This window comes from Trichosurus vulpecula, chromosome 5 (genome assembly GCF_011100635.1).
Source record: "Trichosurus vulpecula isolate mTriVul1 chromosome 5, mTriVul1.pri, whole genome shotgun sequence".
Classification (NCBI taxonomy): domain Eukaryota; kingdom Metazoa; phylum Chordata; class Mammalia; order Diprotodontia; family Phalangeridae; genus Trichosurus; species Trichosurus vulpecula.
The window spans coordinates 148,249,025-148,265,521 of NC_050577.1; the positions used below are offsets into that span (position 1 = coordinate 148,249,025).

The 16,497-nt window shown below is 41.2% G+C and overlaps 1 protein-coding gene across 4 annotated transcripts in view; it reads left to right on the plus strand.

The window, feature by feature from the left end:
* ATXN7L1 (ataxin 7 like 1) overlaps positions 1-16,497 on the plus strand; it is a 258,733-nt gene that overhangs the window by 229,068 nt on the left and 13,168 nt on the right. For all 4 annotated transcript variants that reach the window (XM_036760137.1, XM_036760140.1, XM_036760138.1 and 1 more), the window contains 4 exons: positions 1,039-1,121; positions 1,957-2,216; positions 9,275-9,467; positions 13,959-14,080. In XM_036760137.1, coding sequence (XP_036616032.1) covers positions 1,039-1,121; positions 1,957-2,216; positions 9,275-9,467; positions 13,959-14,080 — 658 coding nt within the window. The remainder of the gene's footprint in view (positions 1-1,038; positions 1,122-1,956; positions 2,217-9,274; positions 9,468-13,958; positions 14,081-16,497) is intronic.

Genomic DNA, 16,497 nt, shown 5'->3' on the forward strand with positions numbered 1-16,497 from the left:
ACCCGAAGCTTCAGTCTGACTCATTTACATACATGCATGCATGCATACATACATGCATACATACACACACATATACATTCCTTCCTTCCTTCCTTTCTTCATTCATGCATGCATTCATTCCCTTGCCTCTTGCCTGAGAGGCTGGCCAAATCATGCCCTGAACAGAAAGGATAAAATGGTTTTCTTGTTCTTTTTTGTTGTTTTTGTTTTTCTGTGATAGTTCAGATTCTGATAGGGAGACATATTGGCCTACTTGAATAGAGAGCTGATCTCAGAGTCAGAAAGACCTAGACTCAACTTCCACCTCTGACATATACTGGCTGTGTAACCCAGAGCAAGTCACTTAACCTCTCAGTTCCCAAGGCAACTCTCTGAGACTCTTTAAGTTGCAAAGGAGATCCTGACCTGCCATTGGTAGAGTGAGTATCCTCCACTGGGAGTTCCCAATACCGATGAAATCACAGGTCCAGTTTAAAAATTATTCTGATGGCAGCCTTGTTACAAGGGATGTTTTTTTTGCAAGGCAGAACAGACACAGGGAAGAGGATATTTCTCAGGAATGTTCTCTAGTTAAATATAAGCTATAGCAGGTAAAAGAAATTAGAGTTTCAGATTTAGAGCATCTCAGTAAAATTGCCCTCTCACTCCTCAGATGACCTTTCTTTGTCTGTAACTTGGTCTGTGTGAAAACCCAAATGCCTCGATTTTTGACTTTACAATTTTAAATCACACACAATGTGCTGGCACAACACCCTTTCCTCGTCTTCCCTGAGAGCCCTTTGTCCTGTGTTTGTCCATAGTGGCAGGTCTTACAGACTCTCTGGATTCAGGGAGAAATATGTCAATTTCCTCCAAGTGTTTCTCAAGGGGGAAAAAATGGTAAAAGCATTTGATCTGCTAGTTGAGTAAACAGATTGCCTGACAATGTCTTGCTCATTAGGGCAAATGTGCATTTTTTAAAAAATGTAGTCTTGATGCCAAATCCTTTTTAGTTTCCTTTTTCTTTCTTATTTTTTTTTGTTTGTTTTTTTAAACCAGAGAGAGAATTTGACCCAAATAAACACTGTGGAGTATTGGATCCTGAGACAAAGAAACCTTGCACAAGATCACTCACCTGCAAGGTATTTCTCTTTCCATAAAACAATACTTCCTGCTCTTGCTGGGGCCGGTTGTCGAAATGTTTGCATGTCACTCCGCACGCAGCAGGGTGTGGAACTTCGACATGACCCCCGGCTGTTCTTTGTAGGGAAATGCTTTCTTCTCTTTCAGCAGAGCAGAGTGCCTGCCTCCAGCAGGCTGGCGTTTTAAGGGAAAAAAAATAGGCTTTCCTTGTCACTTGTGAGGCCAGACACTAAATCGTATTTATAGGCACTCACAGGCACTGTTCTAAACCCTGCTCCGTTCTTATGTATGCAGCAACAGCCGCACTGCTGAGAGCAAACCTTGTAGTAAAGAGGACGTGCGTTGCCTCAAATCCAGCAACACCTGGGCTGCCAGTGGAATAGCTGACCAAAAGCAACCATCATTGATCAGCCAAAAGCCCCAGTTAGCATCCTGAATGGAGAGAGGGGTTCTTCCCCTTCTCTGTATTGGGGCTCTGTTGTATTGGGACAGTGAGCCAGCCTGCCTTTGCCATGAATTATGGTGTAAATCTAGCTCCTTCGTGTTGCTTTTTTCAGCAAAGTTGATTGGATGGTGTCCATTATGAAAGTTGTCATTTTATGCCATTTTTAGATAAAGCTTCCGCTTCTCAGCGATATACGTATTGGGCACAGTTTAACCTAGCACTTGGTGTACTGGTTGTATCTTTATAGCCGCAGAAAGCCGTTGCCTGAAAGTTGACTTTTCAGCATCTCTTAATTTCTTTGAATTGCAATTTCAGAAATAGAGGGAGCGGGGAAGCAGGTGTACATGCTGACCAAAAAAGCTGCTCTTTTGATCCTCCTTTTCTTTTAGACACATTCACTTAATCATCGGAGGGCAGTCCCAGGCCGGAAAAAGCAATTTGACATCCTTCTGGCTGAACACAAAGCTCGGTCCAGGGAAAAAGAAGTCTCTAAAGACAAAGAGCATCTCCCATCATCAACAAGAGAAACACATCAGAACCAGCCTATACCAGCACAAGACTCTCTTTTGGGATCTTCAATGAACTCTGGGCCAGAACTGAAAGTAGCATCTCCTGCAAAATCCAGACCACTTAATTCTGTACTTCCTAGGTAAGCCTCCACCTTGGAAATAGTCTTTGTCATGCTATGGGTCTATGATAGTGATTCTGTTGGCACAGGACCTGGTATCACATTGCATGTGCCTCAGTGTAGCAAGACACAATCCATTAGGGTTTATGCTTCCTTTTACCAAATGGAAGTAGACACCTAGGGGAATGCTACATCAGTCACCAGTTATTTATGTACTCATCTGCTGGTTGTCATCTTTGTTGTAGAAGGCAGAAGAAAGAATGAAACAAATGCTAAAAAGATGAATTGTTAGGACATCCTTTAGACCAGAGGTATCAACCTCAACCTTCAGGTGTCCTGGCTGGCAAAACTCCCCAACGAGGCAGGATCCAGATTTAAATGTAATAGGGAAATGTTGAACAAAAAAAAGAAAATAGAATATAACATATATGATGTTCATTTGTGGTTTTCTAAGTCAATATGCAGCCTTCAGAGATCTGTTTCTATTTGAGTTTGATACTGCTGCTTTAGACCAATCAGTATATAGCCTACCTAGGCCATTTCAAATTAGCATCAATTAGCTGCATTTCTTGAAATCTTTAGGACTTTCCCAGAAGCAGGCTGAAATGAAAACTAGGAGAGCAGAAGATGTTCTCCTCTCAGTTCTCTTCACACAGAGGAAACTGTTCTTCTCTCAAGGCATTGCTCTTGGAAACAAATCACTTTGGTTGGGCTCCATTTCGCCATCTTGAACAGAAATGAGAGAACAGGATATACAGAATTAAAACTCATTTGGATTTTCAAGCAGTTGAAGATTACATTTTTTTGCTGTGAGAAATCAAGAGCTATTTTGGGCATCACAGTGATTTCTAGTTATAAAAGTGACTAGATAGCATGCTATGCTCATGGGGGCCTGTGTCCAGGAAGCAAATGAGTATAAAGTGGGTTCAATGAGAGATATAGAGAGGGTTGTGTTTGGGGTTTTTTTTTAAGAGGGGGAAAAAACTAGAAGAAAAACATTTTTCAACAATTGTTGGACAATCAGCAACCTGCCCCTGTCACTTCTCTTGCTTTGGGGCTTGTATTTGGTCCAGTGTGACTGGTAGAGTCCCTCTGTTTGAATGGGAGAATATGATAGTGGCCTAAGGCTCTGGATGTAGTGGAGTCCACAGTGACATCAGTTTGATGCAGGCACACGTTGCCATGATTGTAAGCAGCAGCAGCAGCAGGTTTATCATTATTACTCTCTGTTTGCATGGTAGCTTCTAAGTGACTCTTGCTTTGCAATCATTTCATTATGTTCCTTACCATAAACCTGGAAGTTGTCTGGTCTTATTGTCACAATGAGAAAACTGTTTCACACTTTCAGGCTGGGTACTAGTCTTATCTCTCCCCCCTCCCCACTCCATCTTGTCTATTTATATGCCTGTTTCTATAGCACTCTTGCAAGAAGAAAAACTTGGGCTCATCCTCAGTCCTTGGGCTCATCATGAGCATGTGTGCTTGTGTGTGTGTGTGTGGATGTGGACGTCTGTATCTGGGTCTGTACAGTCTCTTCTTTCTTCATCTTTCATTGTATTTTCAAAGAAATGTGTGTTTTTGAGGAAACTGCATATGTTCATCTTCTCTTAGTCTGGTGACTTAGGGGGAGTAAGCAAATATGGCAGAGATGGTTGGAGGGGATGGGATAAGGGCATATCATTGGAAATGCAGGGATAATTAGCACAGTTCCCAAGTTAGTAGTCTCATTTTTAAAAGCTATTTTCAAAGTTAACATAGGCAAGAAAAACAGTGACCCAAACTTGTTACAAGTTCATGGGAATCAAGGTTTCCTATAAATGTTCAAAATTGTGAACAGAGTTCCATGTTACATAAGCCAAGAAGACTAAGCATACATAAAGAGAGTTTGGTGTTGTAATCGAGTGAAACTTACAAGTGATCTGACGCTTGGCACATCTTATGCAAATGGTAAGTAATTCTGACAAATGTAAATTACTTTTATATAGCTAACTAGGTTTTTTTCTTAAATTTTGCCTTACCTTTATTGATTCTCTGGTATCTATAAATAGCATCAGTATTGTTGGTTTTCCTTGATTTCGTGTACCATCTCCCTAGCTATTACCAGCCTCTTGCCACAGAGTTTCTGCTGTAAGCCCTTCAGCACCAAGGACAGCTAGGGATAACTTTCTTCCGAGTGTGGAGGAGGAAGCTCTGGCTACTTTTCTCACTTGAGACCCCTTCAGCACTTTTCAAACTGTGGGTCCATATAGGGTCAGGACCCACAGTTTAAGAAGCACTGCGGAGTCTAGGCTATGATCTTCAAATATTTCTTAGTTGGGCTGAGGGCACAAAGGAAAGCAGTCTTTAAGAATAGCCCACTATGAATTATTAAACCCAATTTGACAGCAAGATGCTAGTCCTACCTGATGAACATGTGGGGTGATCTCTAACTGGTGAGCCTGTGAGCCCATTCTCACTAGATAATTGGGAATTCTCCTAAACCAATACTGCTGGAAAGAGCTAGCTCTCCTGCTCAATCAAGGCGTTTCCCTCTCTCTGATTTTCAATTTTCTGTTCTTTTAATGTGAAATAATCCCTGCCCTTTCTACTTCACACAGTTGTTGTGAGTATCAAATAAATTATGAATGTAGAAGTGTGATACTAGAGTCAAAGAGGGTGGTGATGATAATCGCGCATCAGCACTGGTAGGTAGCATAATGAATAGAGCATTGGGGCTGCAGTCAAGAATATCGGAGTTCAAATCCCTCCTTAGATGCTTACTAGCTCTGTGACCTCGGACAAGATGCTAAACTTCTGCTTGCCTCAGTTTCCTTAACTGTAAAGCGAGGATAAGAATAGCATCCACTTCTGAAGGTTGTTGTGAGGATCAAAGAGATAATATTTATAAAGCACTTAGTCCAGTACCTTGCACATATTAGGCACTATATAAATGCTAGCTATCATTTTTACCATGTTACATACATCCACTTCACTTACCCCTTATTGATTTCAAGTGTCCTAAAAAGGAAATGTAGCTCTTAACAAAATTATCGAGGACCTATGAGATAGAATTTGAACCTAGATCTTCCTCACTTCAAGTCAAACATTCTTTCCCCTGTCCTCTGCTGCCCTCTGCCACTTTATTGCCTTTATGACCCTGTGCAATTCTCTTAACCTCTCTGGCCTCTTCATCTGTACAGTAAGGAAGTTGGATTGGATGACCTCTCCAAGCCCTTCCAACTCTAGGTCTGTGATTCTATAAATAGCCTTATCACGCTCCCTTTCTCCTCTTTTGTTATTAGTGCTGTCCCCAAGTTTTTGTCATAGTCCTCTGGGAAAGGCTAGGGCTCCAGATCAAGGAGAGGAAGCTACTTTTCTCCAGGTTTCCCTGAACCAAGCTGGACAAAATAGTAAGATCTGGTTGCCTTCCAGACTAGAGTAGGCTGGTGGAGATAAATGGTAGTGAGATGGAAGCTAAAGTGTATGGCTTCACCAACTTCCCCAGGCCAAGACTCCTTTTCCCTACCACTATTCCTCTCGAGCCCTGCCTCTCCTAATACATAAGCTAGCTGGAAATGCCACCCCCCCCCAGTCTATAGGACTGTGCTTTGGTGTCTGTTCTAGAAGGAGAGCTAGCAGGATGTTGGTTAGAGAGCATTTGAAATCTAGCAAGAATCTTTATCACCTGCTCCCAAATCTCCCCCTGAAAGGAATATACTTAAGAAAAAGACATGGTCCCTGATTTCTCTCCCTATATGGAGACCATGTACATGTAGGAGCATACATATGAGAATATACCTTCTGCCTCTATGAGCTTAGTTCCACCTCAGAGCAGAAGAAGTGCCACTAAGTAAATAAAAGGGCTTAAAAAGAAAAATCTGCACACTCCACAATTCACTTGTAGACGTTTGCTTCATGAGATGGCTGCATCAGAGTTTTACTTCAAAGAATTATAGATATACAGCTGGAATGGACTTAAGAGACCACCTAGTCCAACCTCTACCATTTTACAGATGAAGAAACTGAGGCCCAGGAAGTTTGAAGGTCACACAAGCAGTCCTCAAAGGTGGGGTTTAAACCCATGTCCTCTGATGCCAAAGCCAGTGCTCCTTCTATTGTAATCATATGGCATCCCTGTGCTTTGCAACTGACCGTTCTGTTGACCTTACATCATACACAAGTAAATAAGTTTTGTGGTTGGAGAGTTTCAAGAAGACTAATAGAGTGACTTATTTCCTTGTCCTTTTTGTTCCCAGTGTGTGTAATAACAGTGTTACTTGCAGCTGCTGTGGCTGTGTAAGACCAATAACACCAGCGCACAGAAGGGCTGCTAGCACAAGTCCTCTGATCTGCTTTTCTAAGGAAAGCAACTTCAAGGGGTTTACAATCATATTTTAATCGAACATACATTTATCATTGACTTAGTTCAGGGGGAAAAGCCAGCAGAAAAGCCAGCACCCTGAACTTCAGAGAGTATATCAACAGAAATTACAAGCATACATTATATAAACAGAGCAAATAAACACAAACCAGTAGACAGGCTTCTATTTAACTATAGCAATACATACAGTTACCAGAGAGAGAAGCATCAACATCTGGGTTTTCAAAGCTGGGGGGTTCCTCTGTGATGGCTACCCAGAGTCTCGTCTGGTCAAATCACATGACACTCTTCCAGTGAGTGACAGCCCCAAGCAAAATGCTAACCTCAGAGTATATATACACTTCTTCGGTGTCAGAGGGCATCATAACCATGTGACTCAAACCCATGTGACCTAGGCCTTCCTGTGACTTAAGCAGATCATCAAAGACTCTTGATTCAATCAGAGACTTTTGATTGAAACAAAGGCAAGACTCAATCAAAGGCACTCAATTACCTTGGTGCTGAGAAGCACTCAAACAAAAAAACAGCAAAAAGTCCCACCCTGCTTGCCATTACAGTAAGATAGAGGCTTTTCCTACTCATGGAAAAAGTGATGCTGGTTAATAATATTCAAGCCAAGGTATTTCTTGTAGTAAGCCAGAAAAGTTCTGAGTGGCTTTTCTTATAAAACAGCCATCGTTTGGGAGCTCTGATTCAGAATCAGGTGCATAAGACCAGGTCAGATTTCAAAGAAATAAGGAATTAATGGTAAAAATGAAAGGGAAGGGACACAAATGAACAGTATTACCATTCTCTTGTGACTCGAAGGAACAACCATCAAAGCAGAAGGGAAAAAAATAGAGTAGGAATTCCATTCTCAAAAGCTTCCTGCCCCTTTCCATCTCTCCTTACCCTCTTTAGCCACCTGGTGAAAGAGAGCAAGAAGTAAGGAGATGCTTACTGATTGAATAGAGCTTCCTTTAAGAAGAAAAACACAAAACTTTTACTAAGATAGTTGGGTCTGCTGCTGCTTTGGAAGAATCTGGTGCTATGCAGAGCTTGCGATGTCCCTTTCTTGAGGGCAGGGGATGTGTTTTTTTAAACAAGCTTGCCCGTAATCCAGATTGGAGTAGCTTTTATTTGTCTTAATGAATGTTTTGGCTAAAGCATGCCACTGAGCAGATCCGATTATACAGAGCCATTTATGCTCATTAAGTAAGCAACAGTTAAGTGATGTGGGACCTGGTACTTTAAAAGACATTTGGCTATCTGATAGGAGCTAGTAGCATCATCTGAGAGGCAGGCTTTTTTCCTGCCAACATAATATCAGTACCATAAAGTAAGAGTTTAGCAGCAGAGAGGATACTGGGAGGGAAGCAGATGTCTTCCTTGTTCATTTGTTTTGTTTGTTTTCAATGTACTTTTCCACTTAGACTTTTTCCCACTTCCCCACCAGGAGCTCCATAGACCAATGAAATCATTGGTCCAGGCCTTATCCCCTAAGATACAAATAAAATACTACATATGACATGAAATCAATTTTATAAGATGTTTGTTCTCCATAGATTCAGTTAATAATTCATATGAATGACCAGGTCTGGTTATCATCATCTGAAGTTGGAAAACAAACTTCCTTTAAAATTGATTTCTTGTCATATGAAGTATTTTATTTGCATATTAGGAGATAAAGATTGCACCAATGATTTCATTGGTCTGTGGAGCTCCTGGTGATAGACTTTGTCTACCAATGATGTTTAGCACCTTTTCTGTAACTTATAGTCTTAGAAGAGGAAGGGTTTTTAACCTGGGGTCCACAGGACCCAAAGGGACCAATAAATAGATGGGGAAAAAATTACATCTTAATTTTCACTAACCTCTAATTGAAATTTAGCATTTCTTTCAACTACATATATATATATATATTTTTTTTTAATTGTTCCCAGAAGTTCTGTAAGCTTCATCAGACTGCCAAATGAGTCTTTAGCATATAAAAGGTTAAGAATCTCTGTCTTAGACAGCCACCTAGAGCACTGAGAAAATTAAGTGACTTGTCCAGAGTCACACAGCCAATGTCTGGCAGAGATGGGACTTGAACTCAGGTTTTCCTGGCCCCAAGGCCAGTTCTCTATCCACTACACCATGTGGTCTCTCTTGGCATCTTGTATTGTATTTTTTCACCTTTTTCATGCATTATGCTCCAAAGCCAGTGACTATAAGCTAGAGCCCATGATTGAGGTATCTGAAAACCTAGCGTTCATGTCACTGACTCATGTCTCTCTGGATCAGTGGGTTATCTTCTCCAAGACTCAGTCTTTCCATGTACAGATTATCAGAAGCAGTTTGGTGTATTAGATCTGGGATATGGATACAAAGCCTACCCTGATGCACACTATATCTGTGTGACTATGGGGAAATCCCATAAACTCTCAGTGCCTCCAGGAAACTCTCAGAAACTAAATTACAGAGGAGTTGCTTATGTGTAGTAGTGGAGAGAGTTTCTAGGCTGGGAGTTCCCTGGATGGATGCAATCAACCAATTGAACCCCTCCCCCCCCAAAAGTGGCAATAATAACATTTGCCATCACCTTCTCTTTCTGAGGTATCGTAAAGATTTATGATGTGGTCTCTTAGACACCTATCTTAACAAACACAATATACAGCTGTTTAGGCTTTTTAAAATCGACAGGAATCAGGGATCTTAATAATGTTGTTATTGTTTTAATCTCTTCTTTATCCCTTAGACCATCATCTGCAAATAGCATAAATAGTACCACATCTTCAAATCACAGTGGGTACGCACCAGAACTGCCGCTACCCTCGATCGGAGGAGATCTAGCCAGTCGGTTATCCAGCGATGAAGGGGAAATGGATGGAACAGAAGAGACAGAGAAGTTAGACTGTCACTATTCTTCACATCATCCTCGACCTCTTGGGGTAGGTTTCTTTATGCCTCTACCCCTCCTCTTTCTGCTGTGCTTCCCCAGTATTCAGCTCTCAGCATCACAAGGCTCATAGGCACAATGAGAAGCCAGCGGCAGCAAGAGTTTTTGTGTTTGGGGAGTGTGCTAGCCCTTAAGGTTGAATGGCTGCCATAAAAACACCCTTGAAAATCTCCTAAGAGAGAAAAAGAGCTGCAGGCTGATTATGATCCTTTAAATTGCTAAGTATTTGTGGTCCACCTTGAAGCAGTAACACTTGAAGAATGGTATTTATGTAAGTGCACTTGTGCGCTGAACTCATGGCCTCATCCATCTAAAAACGGAGCTTCGGCTTTCAAGGGCTGCTCTCACCCATCTGCTCAGAGAACTGTCTTTCTTAGCAGTACCCCAGTCTGGCTGCTCTGGTTGGTTTTCTTCCCTGTTGCTTCTAAATTTTATTGTTATTAGTAAGCATGACCATATGGCACCAGAACCACGGAAGCTGTGTATGTCTGTGAAGTGGGGGAAGGAGGATTGTATCAGCATGAACTGATAAAAAGGCGGCTCTTAGAACCCTCAGCAGACATTTTTTAGATAAAGGAAGCCAATGGAAATTGAGGTGGTGGTTGTTGTTGTGGATCAGTCACGTCTAACTCTTCATAACCCCATGGACCATAACACACTGATGCCGTCCATGGCATTTTCTTGTCAAAGATGCTGGAGTTGTGTGCTATTTCCTCCTCCAGTGGATAAAGGCAAACAGGGGTTGAGTGACTTTTCCCAGGATCACACAGCTAGTAAGTATCTGATTTGAACTTGGGTTTTCCTTACCCCAGCCCCAGCACTCTATCCACTGAGCCTCCTAGTTGCCTCAAATAGTGGTACAATAAGGTAATACTAGAGACTTTTTCATTTTTGACATGTGGATATTTGAAAGAGACTCACAGAGGCAATATCAGTTATACTTGGTGGGTGGGACTAGGCTAGATTGTAGGACCCCACCACCTCTGCCAACCACTGCCCCACCCCAGCCAACCTATGGCCTATATGGTATTTGGAAAGAATGGTAATTTTGACCAGCACAAGGGCTGCAGAATTGAGTCAGCTGACCCAGGTAGCAGAGAGGGGAGGGTTGTTATTTGTTGTTTGGACCAAATTGTCTCTTCTGCTTTAAAAAGGCCTAGGTGATCTCTAAGGTCCCTTCCAGACCCAGATCTTTAACCCTGTAACCTGTAATTTTATTCATGTGGGGAACTTTGTTATTCATACAGTAGTCCAAGACTTTGCCTGTCAACCAGTACAGTGTCACCAGTGGGTCAAGAGCGGGGAAGAGCAGAGGTATCCCTACCCTTGCAAAACTTCCTAGTGGGCCTGAATCAGATTAAAATGTAATTAAAATGTAACAAAATAAATAAAAATACAATACAACATAGATAATGTCAATAATTTGTAGGTTTCAAAATCAATATTTGATACCATTGGGTCAGAGCATTTACAGATTTTCAGGTAGGAAGGGAAGGCAATAGTGCTAGATCTTATACCATGAAAGAGTTGCCTTTTATAGGCCCTATAGATGAGAAGAAGCTAGAAGCTGCTTAGATCTGAACGTGAGCTGTCTTCTAAGTACCTTGCCTACTTTCCAAGATCTCTGCCAAGGAAAGCAGTTCTCCTAAAAAAAAGGCTAAAGCAGGGAATGGGTGGTGATCAGAAAATCAGGCTGTTGAGTATATTAGGTATCCCACCCTGGGTTGAAACAATCCCCCCATACTATTGCTAGCTGGCTCCCAGGTTGAAAGACACCTCACAATTTCTTCTTCAGTTTGTAAATTCATCATATCTAATGTAGAAAATATTTTTCATGAACAGCCTCAGATTCGGGCATAGTAAAATTTGAATCCACCCCTCCCCCCCCCAAAAATACCCAACAACAACAAAGGGCAGTTTTCCCACTTCCTCCTGAGAACTGTTCCATCAGATGGGTTGATTTCCAGGAAGAGTTTCCAGTATGAGAACTAAGCCAGTACTATGTCTGGGATAAAGGCCAAAGAGCTGCTGGAAGTCCCAAAGGGAGGGAGAAAAGCTAAATTTGAGTTATAGAGTCATTCGAAAACTTACCTAAGCTTCTGACTCAGCCAAATGTCACCTTTTCACAGTCTCTCTTCTCTTTCTATTGGTCCTCTAAGACTCCTGTTGTCATAATCAAACAGTATTAATTAAGCAGCTTCATCTATATATTTCAGTCAAATGTTTCAAATTAATCAGTCCACAAGTATTAAGTACCTACTGTGTGCCAGGTACTCTACTAGGCACTGAAGATATCAGTATGAAGAATGAAACATTCCCTTCTCACAATGAGTTTATATTGTAATGGGAGAAGGAATACATGAATACATGAATATATGTGTATGTATACATAGAGAGAGTGTAAATGTAAAGTTAATAAATATGTATGTAATAGTTTGTAGATAGTTTGGGAGAGAGGGCACCAGTGATTGGTGGGATTAGGAAAGACTTCTTGAAGAAAATGTACCTGACCTTCATCCTAAAAGAAGAAATGAATTCTGTGAGGCAGAGGCAAGGAGGGAGGACATTCTAGACATGAAATGAAAGATGGAATGTTGTGTGTAAGAAAAAAGAGAAGGCCATAGAAGGTTTTCTGAAACTCTTCTAGATTTGTCCTTTGGTGCAATACCTATATGCACTCTTGCTTTTGAATTTCTTTTCCCAAAGAGCTGTAGCATCTCAGGAGTTGTCAAAGAGACCTCAAAAGGTCCTCTAGAAGAAGTCTTTTACCACATCTCTGATGAGTGATCATCCTCTCTTCTTGGAGTCTTTCAGAGATTAAGAACTCACTCTATTCTAAGACAAACCAAAGATCTTGACGTGAGAATACAGCAAAATGTATTTTCTCCAGCTGTTATGAGATGTGGCTCAATTCAACCCACATTTATGCAGCTTCTGCTCTGTATAAACATGGATCCATTATGAAGAATACAAAAGAAGCATATAGCCTCTAACTTTGATGAACTTAGAGCATGGTTAGGGTCATGAGACAAATAAAACACATAAATAATTCCAAGGCAACATGGCCATGTGGAAGGCAGACTTTGAACGTAGATGCCACCGATGTTTAGAGTAAGAAAGCAGAGTAGTGATTAGTCAGGAAGAATATCATAGAAGAGGCACATAATACACAGGCATTGAGGAGCATATAGGCTAAGGACTGGTCAAGTTGATGAACAAGGGCACTCTAAACAGAGAGGACAGCAAAGGGAAGATGTGAAGACTGAAATGAATGTGTTTTTGTTGTGGGGTTTGAAGTTGGCTTTAGGAAAAGGAATAGAAATGAGAACCAGTAAGGAGACTTGGCCTGGCTGGGAATTCTTGAGGGGCAAGGTTGTTCAAGGCAACTTAGTACAGAGGATAGAGTCCCACCTCTGACACCTCTGACTGTGGGCTGGTCACTGAGCCTATTTCCTCATCCACAAAATGCACCTGGTACCTACCTCTCAGAGATTGTCATTGTTATTGGTGTTGTTTTGAGAATTAAATTAGGTGTATATAAAGCCTTTTGTAAACTTTAAAGTACTCTATAGAACAGGAATTCTTAAGATTTTTGTGTGTCATGGACCTCTAGGGCAGTCAGGTAAAATCCACAGAACTTTTCTCAGAATAATGTTATTAAATGCATAGAATAAAGTACATGAGGCAAATCACTTACCTTTTCTAGGTATCAGTTCCCTCGTCGTTAAAATCAGGGGATTGTGTTTAGTGACCTCCAAGGACCCCTTTAGCTCCAAATCTATGATCCTGTTATATGCCAGTATTTTTATTAGAAGGTTGCCTAGTTAAGTAAATCGATAGAGGTCTTTAAAGTATGGATTTCAAAACAGAAGGGTCTCTAGAGTACAATTTGATACTTTCATTTCACAGATGAAGAAACTGAGCCCCAAAGAAGTTATTTAACTTACTCAGGGTCACACAGGTAAAGGGACAGAGACAGAGGTCAAATGCAGGGTTTCTGTCTCCGAATCTAACATTCTCCCCACTGAACCAAGCTGTCTCATAACTTTTCCACTCTTACTGCCTAGTCAGACCCTTCTGGTCCAAGGTCAGGATTTGCATTTGAATCTAATAAAGTTGTAAAGTTACAAAACTGCTTTTAAGGAACATTCTGCTGACTGTGGGTTAACAGGACTTCATTACCTACTACACACACCTCTCTATGCCTCTGTACTTTTCCAGGGCAGGCCTCTGTTGTGAATGTGGCCTTTAGTTATGCAGACAACTCTTAATATGGCCTAATGCTGGGTTGCATCTAGGTTTCTGCCAAAAACCCATATCTCAAACTGAAGCAAAACAGAGATGTTTTTCGTCTTCAATCCTATTTGCTTCTTTATTTCAAGTGAGATTGTGCCCAAGAGGGTATTTATGCAAATGTTGCTTTCTCTCTACAGTTTATATTAGCTTATTAACCTGTAATTAAAATTAAAATGTTTTGTTTCAGTTTTGTTCGTTTGGGAGTCGCCTCATGGGACGAGGGTACTACGTGTTTGATCGGAGATGGGATCGCTTTCGATTGGCACTAAACTCTATGGTAGAAAAACACTTGAATTCACAAATGTGGAAGTAAGTGAAAATTTCCCATGCAGCATAATGCTACATGTTTTCCTTTATATCTTTGAATAAGCAGCACTGCGGCATAGAAAGCCAATCTCAGAGCCAGAAAGAAAGCTTCAAGTTCTGCCTTTGACATACACTGGCTCTGTGACTCTGGACAAGGCACTTCATCTATCAGTGTTCTAAGCAACTTTCTAAAGGTAGAATACAGAGATTGTGCCAAATTGCATTGGTGGAAGAGTCTCCTGTGTCAGTGAAGTCACAAGTTCAGTCCCTAGGCTTTATACCTTATATGAGTAATCTATATGAGGTAGGTCCTCAGCAAAATGGGGAGGGGAAAAAATTTGATTCCTGCTCTTCCAACCTCACCTGTTAGTTCTTCCCATCATCTTGGTGTGTCGTCCTTTCTAACCTCCCAGTTCCTGTCTTATGTTCTATTCTTTCACAGTCTTAATTTGGAAATGGCTGCCAAGTAATGGATATTGATAGCTAAGGTGTTGCTAAGAGTGTGTACATTTTAATAAGCAGCTCTTGGAAAGGGAAAAAAAATAACACATAAAACCTCAAAGGAATAAAACTATAATGGTTAACTAGCAGGCAGTAAGGGTAACATTTTTTGAGATGAGAAGCCCTGTCCAGCACCTCCCTCAAATCACACTGCTTAGAGAGCCACCTTCTCTACCCAGCAGTAGAGGAGGTCTCAGGGTTTTCTGTTCCTAGAAGGTGAGCTGCATTGGCACATTGGTTGTTGTCCTTCATTATCAAAGATGACCAAAGTGATCACCATGTTGGGAGTCAAGGTACAATGTGTCCATCTGTGGCTGTTTAGACCAATAGGAACTCAGAAGGCTGTACCACAGATCAGGCACAAATAATCCATATGAACATTTGGAGTAGAGATGTCTCTAAAGTTGTACTCCTCATGTTTTTTTGAACTAATGCAATTCTGCTTGTTGGCACATCAGTATCGTAGTTCCTATGTCTTTGCATAAAGGGGCCTATAATGGTCCCTAATTCTGATGAAAACAATATTTAAGTTTTTGCTCAGTGGACTTTCTCCATATTTAAGCCAAACCAAGAATTTACAAAGGTGCATCTCTTGGATAAAGCTTCTTCACTCAGTAGCATTTTTGTTCTCTCCAAGCCCAATCTAAAAGGAACTCTTGGTTCCTTTTCATATTGTTACGCTCCAAAAAAAAAAAAATATCAAATCTGGTTTCCTGTGAGGTGCTAGCTGAATTAAACTGTCTACAACACACATAGTGGGCTATGGATTGAATGTTAATATATTTGTAAGGAAGGAGAGGAAGAATATAAGTATTTTATATTCAAGGCACTGCCCCCTGGGTCTAAAAGGATAGTGTCTTTGTCCACTAAGGATGCCTACAGTTAGCATCACATAAAAGGTCTTTGTCTCTGATTATTTGGATACCAGGTATTATTTGCCCTCGTGAAGTGTCTGCCCTTTTGTGTTCTCCAGGGATCAGAAGGAGTCTTCAGTATTCACAGATGCTTTCTTCATGTATTATGAAAGATAGAGTTGACCTGAATCTGAATCTCTGGTATTCACTCAGATGAAACTCAGTATTCCTTCCCCCCTCCCCCCCACCAGGCCTCTACAACCCAAGCATTCTTTTATTCTCCAACTTTGTGTGTGTGTGTGTGTGTGTGTGATTTCTCCCATCACAACATTAAAACTAATTGAAGAGTTAGATACCCCAATACCCTCAGCACCCCTTTACCCACATCCACTGGATCCACACCTGGAAGAATGACAGATGATGAGGGCATTGAATATATTAGGGGGAAAAAGAAAGGAAGGACCATGATTAACCTTTAACACTATCTTGGGAGATTCTGACGTAGTATTATCATCATGAATTCAACAAGATTAACCCCATACTCACCAAACCTATTGACAGAAGAACTGTACATTTTCAACAGCTTATTAATACATATCAGTTCCATATCATATGGAAGTTACCTGAGAGCTTAAATGGAAACAAGTCTAGCAGCTGTGAAATCCACTGCCCTTTGGTTCTCAGAAATAAGTACATGTAGACTAACTGAGAAAGCTACCTCCTGATTTAAGGTGGGCACTCCAAGTTCAGAACTTTCTCCTGCTTCCCTCATTCTCCTTCCACTGCTCCTCACCCATATAATGCCATGCCCCATTGAGCCTCCACTGTCTTCATGCTATGGTGGGAGGATAGAAGGATGAGGGTAGGAAGAACAAAAACTGTGCTTCAGCTGCCCAACAATGTAGGAAAGGAAGGAGCACTTCCCTTTGAGACTGGTTTGGAAAAGCAAGGTTGTGATGGGTGGTCCAGAGGGGAAAGGTAGAAACCCTCAAGAGTGAAGACCAGCAGAATGCAGACCTTGGTCTTGATCCAGAATTTAAATGTTCAAAGTGGGGTGGATAACAT